This window comes from Erpetoichthys calabaricus, chromosome 7 (assembly GCF_900747795.2).
Source record: "Erpetoichthys calabaricus chromosome 7, fErpCal1.3, whole genome shotgun sequence".
NCBI lineage: Eukaryota > Metazoa > Chordata > Cladistia > Polypteriformes > Polypteridae > Erpetoichthys > Erpetoichthys calabaricus.
In genome coordinates, this window is record NC_041400.2 from 109,011,470 (window position 1) to 109,023,886 (window position 12,417).

The 12,417-nt window shown below is 40.3% G+C and overlaps 1 protein-coding gene across 2 annotated transcripts in view; it reads left to right on the forward strand.

Moving 5' to 3' along the window:
- The first annotated feature begins 11,903 nt into the window (after positions 1-11,903).
- The window catches only part of LOC114654140 (thioredoxin-related transmembrane protein 1-like), a 38,666-nt gene continuing 38,152 nt past the window's right edge, over positions 11,904-12,417 (forward strand). The window contains exon 1 of one of the 2 annotated variants that reach the window (XM_051929984.1): positions 11,904-12,159. In XM_051929984.1, the coding sequence (XP_051785944.1) occupies positions 12,107-12,159 (53 nt within the window). In that variant the 5' untranslated portion in view covers positions 11,904-12,106. The remainder of the gene's footprint in view (positions 12,160-12,417) is intronic. The other variant, XM_051929983.1, reaches the window with a different exon arrangement.

Sequence of the window (12,417 nt, forward strand, 5' to 3'; positions counted from 1 at the left end):
CAAAATGTGCAATGAAATGAGATTTTCTGTTCATTTCATTGCATTGCCTCCTGGAGTCGCTAAAATAGAAACACCAAAAAAAAATATGTGTAGGAATTACAGATGCAAAAGTGCAAGATTTCATTTCAAGTACAAAGATAACATAGACTACTTAAGATGAATAATCCATATTACTAACCGAGAATGCTAAACCGGATGGACGCAGGGACATCCGGCCATGGGCCGTAGCCACAAAAAGACGTACTGCGCAGGCGCCCCAAGAAATGAGGGGCCGCGAGAAGCGGATGAGGGGCCGCGAGAGGCGGACAAGACCACAGAAAAAAGGAGTGAGCACAGAAAAAAGGAGTCAAAGAAATGAGGCGGCGCGAGCACAGAAAAAAGGAAAAGGCACAGAAAAAAGTAGTCAAACGCAGGCAAAGCACGAAACCCATTGCACACGAAACTAGCACACAAAAAAAAAAGAAGACGCTCGCGCACAACAGCAAGGCCCCCCCCCCCCCCCCCTACAGGCACCGGACGGGACACACACCAAGAGGGGGATTTAACAAGCCCATGGAACACAAAAGAAAAAGAACAGAAAACCACCCCACACACCCTACAAGCAACGGACGGGACACACAAAGAGGGGGATTCAACAAGCCCCTGGAACACAAAAAGAAAGAAGACGCTCGCGCAACAACAATCCTCACCCACCCAAACACACATCAATAAGAAGTGACACCCAAAGCCACATATCTAAAGGAAACGTCCATATTAAACATATGTCATCTCAACACCTTCACACTAGGCAGCATAGGTGGATCTCCTTACAATAAAGCACTATTAATCGTTCAACTGCAGAAAAGGCTCCATATTAACAGTGAGTGCGATCCTCATTATTACTTAACCATATTTCGCACGCTGAGGAACAAACAAGTCATGAATACACGGTCACGGGTACAAAACGATTCGGATCGGATAACGGGACCAAACACACGAACACGAATGAAACAACAAAATATACGGGGGCGCATACAACGCGCTTCGGAAACTCACGGGAGAAAAAATGTCTCGGATCAAAAAACGCAAAGCTCAAGTAACCCGGTTACAGAGACGTGCCCAAATGGACAGACACACTGAACGTAGACGCATACAGCGCGCGTCTCAAAGTGCTGCATCGAAACAAGCACGATTTCAAAAGAAAGAGCTCGCGACTCAGACATACAAAAAAGGGAGCGAATAGACAGAATAAATGAACGAAGACGTGTACAACGCGCATATGACCTGCCAGAAAACAAGCAAGCAAGACTCCAAAAGCAGAAAGCACAACTGACCGACAAACAAAAACAGAAAAGGCTCGATACAAACAATGCACGCCGTAGACTGAAACGGACTTTTGGCAAAGCGGAGGCGAATCAATTAAAACTACAAAATAGCGCGTCACAAATAATGGACATGCAACAACGCGGCACTCAAACGCCACAAGCAAAACATGCCCGTCGCGGACATCAACGCGAGACAACGCGTTCAATAATGAGTCGACTATTGAGGAAAATTCATTGGGATTAATGAATGTCATTTGCAATCATTGTCATTCACTTAACTTCCCAGAAGAAACAACTGGCAATACAAATAATGAATTTACACGTTGTTGTCAAAAGGGGCAGATTAGACTGCCTCCTTTACATTCATATCCTGAATATCTACAGAAGCATCTAACTAACGATGTGCCTGAAATTAAAAACTTTATGAACTGCATTAAATCCTACAATAGTTCATATGCTTTTGCATCTACCGGAGTACATATCAGGCCACCAAAAGGCAATGGCCCATACTGCTTTCGCATATGTGGTTAACAAAACGCACTATATTATGTCCAAAAAATATTAATGTTAATCACATTAATAACCAGGTCATTTCATTACTTCCTGGAGAGACACGGCTCTTTCTAAGCTCTGACAAAGTTGACTCTGATGACAACAATGAACATCTGAATTTCCCCTTAGAATATTTGAACACTATTAACCCAGACGGATGACCACAACACAACCTTACCCTTAAAAACGGTGTTATTCAAGCAACAGTTCTTACAGAATCACATGCTAACAATACTGTTCTCATTCCTAAAATTGACCTTACGAGTTCTGACCTGGATTTACCTTTTACATTGAAACGTGGACAGTTCCCCATTAAACCTGCATTTGCCATGACCATCAACAAATCACAAGGACAAGCCATGGACAAGGTTGGCATCTACCTCTCTGAACCCGTTTTTGGACATGGACAACTTTATGTTGCCTTCTCACGTGTTCGACGTTCATCTGACGTTAAAGTTAAAGTTATAAATGATCAATGCCAAAGAAGACTCATTCAAAGACAAGACACCATCTTTACTACTAATGTTGTATACAAAGAAATATTCCAATAAAACATTACTCTATGCCAAACACTCTATTTTTTATTTATATAGGCGTCATCAAAACCTGCACACTATTCTATATCTAATTCATACACCTCACTCTTTGTCATGCCCCAACGCCAGGGGTTGGCGAGCGAAGCGAGCAGGGGGCGGAGCCCCCTAGTTCAATACTAAGAGTCATCAGTATAATTGGCTAAAATCCCTAAAAAAAACTGGAATAGGATTGTTGATATTGATGGTCTGGCAGTCAACTTCATACAGGCACATTGTGTTAAAAGGAACATTTGAAAGACGTGACATCCTTGCCACAATGTTCTGACACCACATTTCTACAGTCATCTGTAGTCCCTGCTAACCTGATGATGTGAGAAGACAGGCATAGCAAAGACCGACAACTCTCAAACAGTGGAATGGAACACAAACTGCACCCTCAGTGCTCACTTACTGCTCAAATTTTCACTTCACCTCTCTTCCAAAGCTTAGTTTTCCTTGAGTCTTAGACTCTGGATTTTCAAGGGATTTTTTTACCCAACTTCTATTCTGGCAAGCAATCTCTCATCACTCAGATTTAAAGTCCTCCTCATGTGTGTCCAGCTGTCAGCATTCTTTATCTTTGATAAACCAGCCACTGAACCATAAGCAGACTCAGTCAACATCCTAAGTGGCTTCAAATTAAGCAATCTGAAGGACAACACATTGGTTAAAGAGAGTGCATAGTGCTGTGCATCCCCCAAAGGATTGTGTGTTTTTGCCTGCAGACTTCCTCTGCACTTTCAACTTATCATGTTTGTTTGAATGGTGTCTAGTAGTATGATACAACTCTCACGGCAGCCATGCCTCTCCTATGCCACTCTAGTAACACTCTTGTGACTACTTCATAACAAAAATCCTCTGTCGGTTTTTTTTTAAAACCAGAAATCCTTACAGCTTCTGTGTGGAACATACTGTATGAAACTCCTGTGACAAGAGACAGCTGTTACCCCTCCTCCACCAGTTGTTTCCTGTCACTCTCTTGTAACTGGACTCTCTCTCAAACTCATTTGTGAAACATTCTGCATTACTTTCTGCAGCTTCTTTGGAAAATTCCCCTCTTCTCTGTGAAACTTCTTGTGCTACTCCCTATAGCTTTCTCTCTTTGCAACAACTTCATTACTTCATTGGTACTCTTTGGACTGTCTCCCAAAAAATGACTCAAAGTCCCATTCAATACCCATCACAATCCTTACCCATTTCACATGCTCTTTCTGGTCAGCCCAAGATTCATCAATCGCATTGAGCCAGCCAAGTACATGACCAGTGGCATTTTAGGCCTGAACATAGTGGGTCTACACAGACCAGGGAGATAGATGACAGAGAGAGAATCAAGTTCACAAAAGGAATGAAGCCATCCTCACAAGCTGTGCAGGGTGTCTCTGTGAGTGTGAATGTGATTGAGTAAAAAAAGGGGGGGGGGGGGGGGGTTGTAGAGGGAGAGAGAGAGATGATTAAGCATTTAAAAAGCAAACCTTGCAAGACTTGCTCCCTTGATTAAATCGGCAAATGGACTTTGGGAAAGTGAGTGTACTTGATGTTAGTTTCGACCCAAGTGATTTGTGTGTGGCTGAGCAGGCAGAATAAAAGAGCAGGCAAGGGATGTGGCATAAAAAAGCATCAGATGAATAATGTAATAGAAAAAGGTTGTATAGTGCAACCATCAAAGGTCACTGTTAAAAGATATCTCAAAAGTAACATCAAATACTAAACCCCAAAAGCAGAAATACAAATGAATATTGATAAATTTCCAATTTTGCTCAACAGACAAAGTACTAAATGGTATTGTACATAAGTATTGACATGATACATCATAGAGATAAGAATTACTTCTGAATAGTGAGCTGCACAAGTTCACACTCCCTTTCAGCTGAGTCACAAATAATCAACCAATGAGTCAATTCAAAAGGGATCTAGCGTTTAAGCCTGAAAGTAGAAACATTCAACACAAAGAAAATTTCACATACTCTAAAAAGAAGTACTTTACTAAATAAGAAATTGCATTGAGCATATCATGAAAAATTGGAAAATAATTATTATGATGACTAAGTTGGGTTTACAATAAATATTTTAACAATACAATAAATTACTGAGGTGAGTTTTGTAATTATATAATTTTCACACAATAGCATCATCTGCTTGGGGAAGGAAGGAAGTGTCCCACTTGTCCTGAATGCAGAGACCCCACTGCATGTGACATAAATGATTCAAATGGGTTTAACTGTCCCAAATCTTCAATACATTTATTAAATAAATACATTTATTAAGAATCTTTTGTGGAGTAAGTGGGTTGCATTAATTTTATTGGTGTATCCATTATAACCCTGTTCTGTTTCTTTGATTTCAGCTGTAGTGACAGTAAATGCTTTATAAATATTATGTGCATTGCCCACTATATGAAACTGCACCAAAGTCACCATACCAGAGTCATTTATAAGTTCATGAAGTTTTAAGATCACACTTAATGTGCACTTGACATTTACCAGATACTGACAGAGATCTTAAAGTGAATATGTGGCAAATTGAAACGTTTTTAACATGGAGTATAGAAGCAGGAGTATAGGTATAGAAGTATAGATTAGGGTAGAGTAGTGGCTCTTAGGCTAGTGATCTGTGGTGGCAATTGGAAGATTGCTGACTTGAATCCCGTAAATGCCAGAAGTGACTCCACTCCGTTGGGCCCTTGAGCAAGGCCCTTAACCTGTAATTGCTTTGCCCTGGGTATGATATTAATCTGCATCCAGCCTTACAAGCTGGTCCTCCAACTTACAGGGAAAAAAACCTGGGGGTTGGTGGCAGGATTGGCACTCCAGCCACCATAAAAACCCTCACACTGTTTCAGTGTGGTGCTGAGGTGTCACCCGCTGCACTCAGGTACCAATCCATGTGGTTCGGCGTTAGGTGGGTGTGGCAACGTTCTATCAGTGCATGCTCCCAACCTCTCTCTCACTATAGAAGAAGCCACATGTTAATGCTGCACCATATGGAACCATCAAATATCCTCCACTAACTCTCTTATTATTTTTAAAATTATACTATAGGAGATGCTGGTAGGGTGAATGTCACCTAGATCAAAGGTTTATAGATGGACGCTGGTTAAGAACACATTTTGTAATAATTCAGGAAAATACTTCTTCACACAAAGATCAGTAGATACATAGAATAAGTTGCCAGTGTAGTTGAAAGTAGTAGTTTGGAGAACTTCAATTCGCTAATAAGTTAGCTGAATAGAGATTGAAAATGTAGTATGGGATGCAGGAACTTTTCATATGTACAGAATTAAAAGATTGATATAGCAGATTCATCTACCAGTTTTCAACTGACTTTTTCCCAGTTCTAAGGTCATTGGGAGTTAGACTCCATCCTATTAGCATGATGTGGAAGGCAAGATCACGTGCATACAGACCAATATGAGGCCAATTGCTAGTTGCTATTTAACCTAACTTGCACAATTTTGGATTACAAAATTGGAATACTGAGAGGAAACTCAGGTGAGTAAAGGAAGAACAGAGAAACATACACACGGCTATAATTCAAACCCAGTCTTCTGTAACTGTGACACTGAAGCACTAATCACTGTGTAACACAGTAGATTTATCCTGTAGGATAATCCATTTCTAATCATGGAGTTAGTTATTGTGACTAGACATAAAAAATATAGATCCTCATAAACATGAAATTTTATTAACAATTTAGTACATACATAAAGTCAAATCAGTCAATAAAAGTCCATAGGGGCTACAATTATTATAAGTTCAGAAACAAAGAAGGATCTTATTTTACAATAACCAGAATTTCAGCAATGAATACCATTTTTTTAAATCTCACAAATCTTGAGCATTTGAGGCAATGAAAGAGAAAAAAACTCCAGGGCAACTACCAACAAAGAACAGCTTGTCTTTGTTTATTAGTCTTTTAGATATGCAACCTAGACAGCTAAATGTAGTAATTAATGAAAATGTCTGCATTAGATTTTACACTAGACTCTCCATTTTTGCTATATTTTTTTCATGTGCAAGTTGATCAGTTGGTGTGTTTAGGTGTAGACATCAGTGCCAGGACAGGCTCTAACTATGTGCAATGCCAAACTGGGGTTAGCAGGCCAGAATATGGAGTGTATAGACCTGCTTTGGTAAATAAAATATTCTTACCCAATCAAAGTTGACAAAGCTAGATAATATTTCTCAAAATGCACATTACTCTACACAAAATAAATAATCTATTTCAATACAACTTCTGTATATATAATGTATCAACTCCAACATGTAAAGAGAACAAAATTGAATAATAAAAATTGTGACTTAATAATAACAATTATAATTAAGTTTAAATTAAGGCTCAAAAGCACTTTTGGAATGCTCATTCAGAGAAGCAGGAAACACTGTGATTACAAGGAGTTTTTCAGCTCCTCCTAGGTATTCCTAAGCCAGGTGTCTAGTTTTCCTGAATTCACTCCGAGTGGCTCAATATATTCTCTGTGGGAGACACACAAGATGCTTAGTTGCATTAGCTGTCCAAACCACCTTATCTGCTCCTCTGAATCAGTGACTCTTATCCATGGCCTTTCTGGGTAGTCAAGCTTCTTTTCATATCTTACAGAGTGAGTATGGAATCACTGTATAGCAGTTTAATTTCTGCTACAATCTCATTACAGCAGTCACTCTTAAAGCTCATGATCATAGCTTGGGGCAGAGATGTAGATTGACCAGAAAATCAAGAGTTTTTTCTGAGGGCATGTACACCTATAATGGCTCAGTGCATCATCATCAATATCTCTTTCTCGTTTCATAAGAAAGAGGCACCTGTCATGTAGTTTCTTCTTTTCAATCATGACTCACACATCCTGTCACTATGGAAACACATTGGGATCAGAAGAGACTGCCTTCATTCTAGTGGTGCCCAGGGATCATTTAAAAATATAAAGGCCATTCAGCCATTCATGAAGCTTGGCATAGGAATTTAAGCAAAGTAAAAGTAAGAAAACTTGTGAGGAAAGTCACAATCAATCAATAAATAAAGAGGTCATTAATGAGAGCTGCTAAAGCTATTTCTGTGACATGATAAACTTTAAGCCTAGATCGCTACAAGATAGGCTGGATACTCGCATTTATTGTACTACTGGACTCATCTGATTCAGTCATGCACTCAGATGTGTTATATTTACAGTATGCTAAAAATGTGAGTATGAACTTCAACCAGTCACTTTTTAATTAGTAGTGTTATCTAGCAGTAGATAATATGTTTGCAACTGTTGAAGCTGTTGAAAAATGTTAGGAACAGAGACAGGTTAGATAAAGCATTAGGAGACACGCATACATCTATTAGACAGTGTTCTTCATAGTGAGGTAGGCATGCTCTGGCAAACAAAGGAATTATTAATTTTGGAGCTCAGTAATGAATTTCCTTATTTGAAATGGTGTGACTGGTGCACTTATCTTTCCCACATTACACTCAAAAGATTTAAATGAATATTGCCAGGTAAGTGATTTAGTATCACATGAAACTGAACTAGAAACGAGACTTGGTTATAAAAAACAACAACTAAATGGACTATCATTGTCCTATACAGTATATACTGTATAATATACACACAGACACACACACACACACTAGCCACTGTATTAGGTACACCTGTTCAAGTGCTTGTTAACACAAAAGATCTAATCAACCAATCACAAGGCAGCAACTCAATGCATTTAGCCATGTAGACATTGTCAAGAAAACCTGCTGCAGTTCAAACTGAGCATTTGAATGGGAAGAAAGGTGATTTAAGTTACTCTGAATAAGGCATGGTTGTTTGTGAGTCAGGCTTGTCTGAGTATTTCAGAAATTGCTGATCTACTAAGATTTTCACGCGCAACCATCTCTAGGGTGTACAGAGAATGGTACGGAAAAGGGAAAATATCCAGTAAGTGGCAATTCTCTGGGCGAAAATGTCCTTGTTGAAGCCAGAGGTCAAAGGAGAATGTCCAGACTAGTTCGAGCTGATAAAAAGGCAACAGTAAATCAAATAACCACTTGTTACCACTGAGGTACAGTGCATCCGGAAAGTATTCACAGCGCATCACTTTTTCCACATTTTGTTATGTTACAGCCTTATTCCAAAATGGATTAAATTCATTTTTTTCCTCAGAATTCTGCACACAACACCCCATAATGACAACGTGAAAAAAGTTTACTTGAGGTTTTTGCAAATTTATTAAAAATAAAAAAACTGAGAAATCACATGTACATAAGTATTCACAGCCTTTGCTCAATACTTTGTCGATGCACCTTTGGCAGCAATTACAGCCTCAAGTCTTGTTGAATATGATACCACAAGCTTGGCACACCTATCCTTGGCCAGTTTCGCCCATTCCTATTTGCAGCACCTCTCAAGCTCCATCAGGTTGGATGGGAAGCGTCGGTGCACAGCCATTTTAAGATCTCTACAGAGATGTTCAATCGGATTCAAGTGTGGGCTCTGGCTGGGCCACTCAAGGACATTCACAGAGTTGTCCTGAAGCCACTCCTTTGATATCTTGGCTGTGTGCTTAGGGTCGTTGTCCTGATGAAAGATGAACCATCGCCCCAGTCTGAGGTCAAGAGCGCTCTGGAGCAGGTTTTCATCCAGGATGTCTCTGTACATTGCTGCAGTCATCTTTCCCTTTATCCTGACTAGTCTCCCAGTCCCTGCTGCTGAAAAACATCCCCACAGCATGATGCTGCCACCACCATGCTTCACTGTAGGGATGGTATTGGCCTGGTGATGAGCAGTGCCTGGTTTCCTCTAAATGTGACGCCTGGCGTTCACACCAAAGAGTTCAATCTTTGTCTCATCAGACCAGAGAATTTTCTTTCTCATGGTCTGAGAGTCCTTCAGGTGCCTTTTGGCAAACTCCAGGTGGGCTGCCATGTGCCTTTTACTAAGGAGTGGCTTCCGTTTGGCCACTCTACCATACAGGCCTGATTGGTGGATTGCTGCAGAGATGGTTGTCCTTCTGGAAGGTTCTCCTCTCTCCACAGAGAACCTCTGGAGCTCTGACAGAGTGACAGTCGGGTTCTTGGTCACCTCCCTGACTAAGGCCCTAGGAAGAGTCCTGGTGGTTTTGAACTTCTTCCACTTACGGATGATGGAGGCCACTGTGCTCATTGAGACCTTCAAAGCAGCAGAAATTTTTCTGTAACCTTCCCCAGATTTGTGCCTCGAGACAATCCTGTCTCGGAGGTCTACAGACAATTCCTTTGACTTCATGCTTGGTTTGTGCTCTGACATGAACTGTCAACTGTGGGACCTTATATAGACAGGTGTGTGCCTTTCTAAATCATGTCCAATCAACTGAATTTACCACAGGTGGACTCCAATTAAGGTGCAGAAACATCTCAAGGATGATAAGGGGAAACAGGATGCACCTGAGCTCAATTTCGAGCTTCATGGCAAAGGCTGTGAATACTTATGTACATGTGCTTTCTCAATTTTTTTATTTTTAATAAATTTGCAAAAATCTCAAGTAAACTTTTTTCACGTTGTCATTATGGGGTGTTGTGTGTAGAATTGTAAGGAAAAAATGAATTTAATCCATTTTGGAATAAGGCTGTAACATAACAAAATGTGGAAAAAGTGATGCGCTGTGAATACTTTCCGGATGCACTGTATGCAGAAGAGCATCTCTGAACACACAACACATCAAACCTTGAAGTAGATGGGATACAGCAGCAGGACACCACACTGGGTGCCATTCCTGTCAGCTAACAACCGGTGAATGAGGCTACAATTCGCACAGGCTCATCAAAACTGGACAATAGAAGATTGGAAAAACATTGCCTGGTAAGTCTCGATTTCTGCTGCAACGTTTGGATGGTAGGGTCAGAATTTTGCATCAACAACATGAAAGTCTGGATTCATCCTGACTTTTATCAATGGTTCAGGCTCGTGGTGGTGACGTAATGGTGTGTGGGATATATTCTTGGCACACTTTGGGCCCCTTAGTACCAACTAAGCATTGTTTAATTGCCACAGCCTACCTGAGTATTGTTGCTGACCATGTCCATTCCTTTATGACTGAAATGTACCCATCTTCTGATGGCTACTTCTTTGGGCATCTTAGTACCAACTAAGCATTATTTAAATGCCACAGCCTACCTGAGTATTGTTGCTGACTATGCCCATCCCTTTATGACTACAATGTACCCATCTTCTGATGGCTACTTCCAGCAGGATAACACGCCATATCGCAAAGCTCAAATCACCTCAAACTGGTTTCTTCAACATGACAATGAGTTCACTGTACTCAAATGGCCTCCAGAGTCACCAAATGTCAATCTAATAGAGCACCTTTGGGATATAGTGGAGATATAGTGAGATTTGCCTCATGGATGTACAACTGACAAATCTGAAGCAACTGCGTGATACTATAATGTCAATATGGACCAAAATCCCCGAGGAATGTTTCCAGCACTTTGTTGAATGTATGCCACAAGGAATTACAGTAGTTGGTTACCAATCCGGTACTAGCAAGGTGTACCTAATATATATGCAATGATTGAGAAATTATAGTAATTATGGATTTGCTTAACAATTGCTATTACATAGTTTAATGAGTTCTATTAATTTAAAAATGTGTTCATCTTGAAATATAAATGTATACAAATCCAATAATCTACAGTAAATAATCCATTCCATCCATCCATTTTCCAACCCGCTGAATCCGAACACAGGGTCACTGGTGTCTGCCGGAGCCAATTCTAGACAACACAGGGCACAAGGCAGGAAACAATCCCGGGCAAGGTGCCAACCCACCGCAGGACACAGAAAATAATCCATCCATCCATCCATCCATTGTCCAACCCGCTGAATCCAAACACAGGGTCACGGGGGTCTGCTGGAGCCAATCCCAGCCAACACAGGGCACAAGGCAGGAACCAATCCCGGGCAGGGTGCCAACCCACCGCAACGGAAAATAATATGGCTTGTAAATGCATTTGATGTGGCTCTTTTATTAAGTTTATTTTATTCATAAAAACGTCGTATTAAAATTAATAAAAATATTCGCCAGGTATTCAATTTCAGTCTGAGTTTTTCTGAAAAATGAAATGAAATGAAATTTATTAATCTGACTCACTCTAAACCCAAGTGAGAGAAAATGTAGTTGTTTGAGTGAACGCAGACAACTAATTAACGTTAATATTTATGCTCTGCTTACCGTTTTATTTCAGATCTTTGTCGCACCTCTCTTTCTCTGTCTGTCTATCCTATCCGTATTTTACACTGCCCGATTATGTTCCATATATATGAATAAATAAAATGGTAAGTAGTTAATGTTGATTGACGAAGTCCTTTTTAGCGTGAGTAGTTTGTGAACTGTCAGCTATGGTTCTTTTTTTACCCTGTGTTGTTTGTAGCTGTATATTTTAATATTTAATTAAGGCTGAAAAGCTTAAACGATGACGTCAATGTCCCGCCCACTAAGGTCACTTTATAATCGTTCGACTTACTGTATTTGCACTACCGTTAGATAGATCTCAGAGTAATGAGTTTTCGAGTAAAGTTAAACGTTCTGTTGTTGTGTTGTAACTTTGTCTACATGCGTTTAGGTTTTTCTTTCATTATTAACATGGACCTGTGGTCTCCGCAGGAGGTGCAACATGAGGATGAAAACTACGTTGAGACGATGACGGAGACAAACTGGAGAGACCTGGATGGCGGAGAGTGGATGGTCGCCTTGTGAGTTCCTGGGTTGGGATGCATCAAGGTGCGCCATATGAATTGAAAGAATTTAAAGCAACGTAAGGGCGCAGAATTCTTTAAGTGGCGTTCCTAAGGTACGCGCGAACATCATTGGGGCAGGCGAACGGACGGATAACGACTTCGTGTTTGTCTCTAGAAAGTGAACCAGCATTGACGTGTACAATGCGTGGTAAGGCGTGTTTAGGTCTATACAGCATCCGTGTATTGATAATAATTCATTTTTAAAGCTAACGTCAATCAATTTTTTTTGTTTTGAATAGCC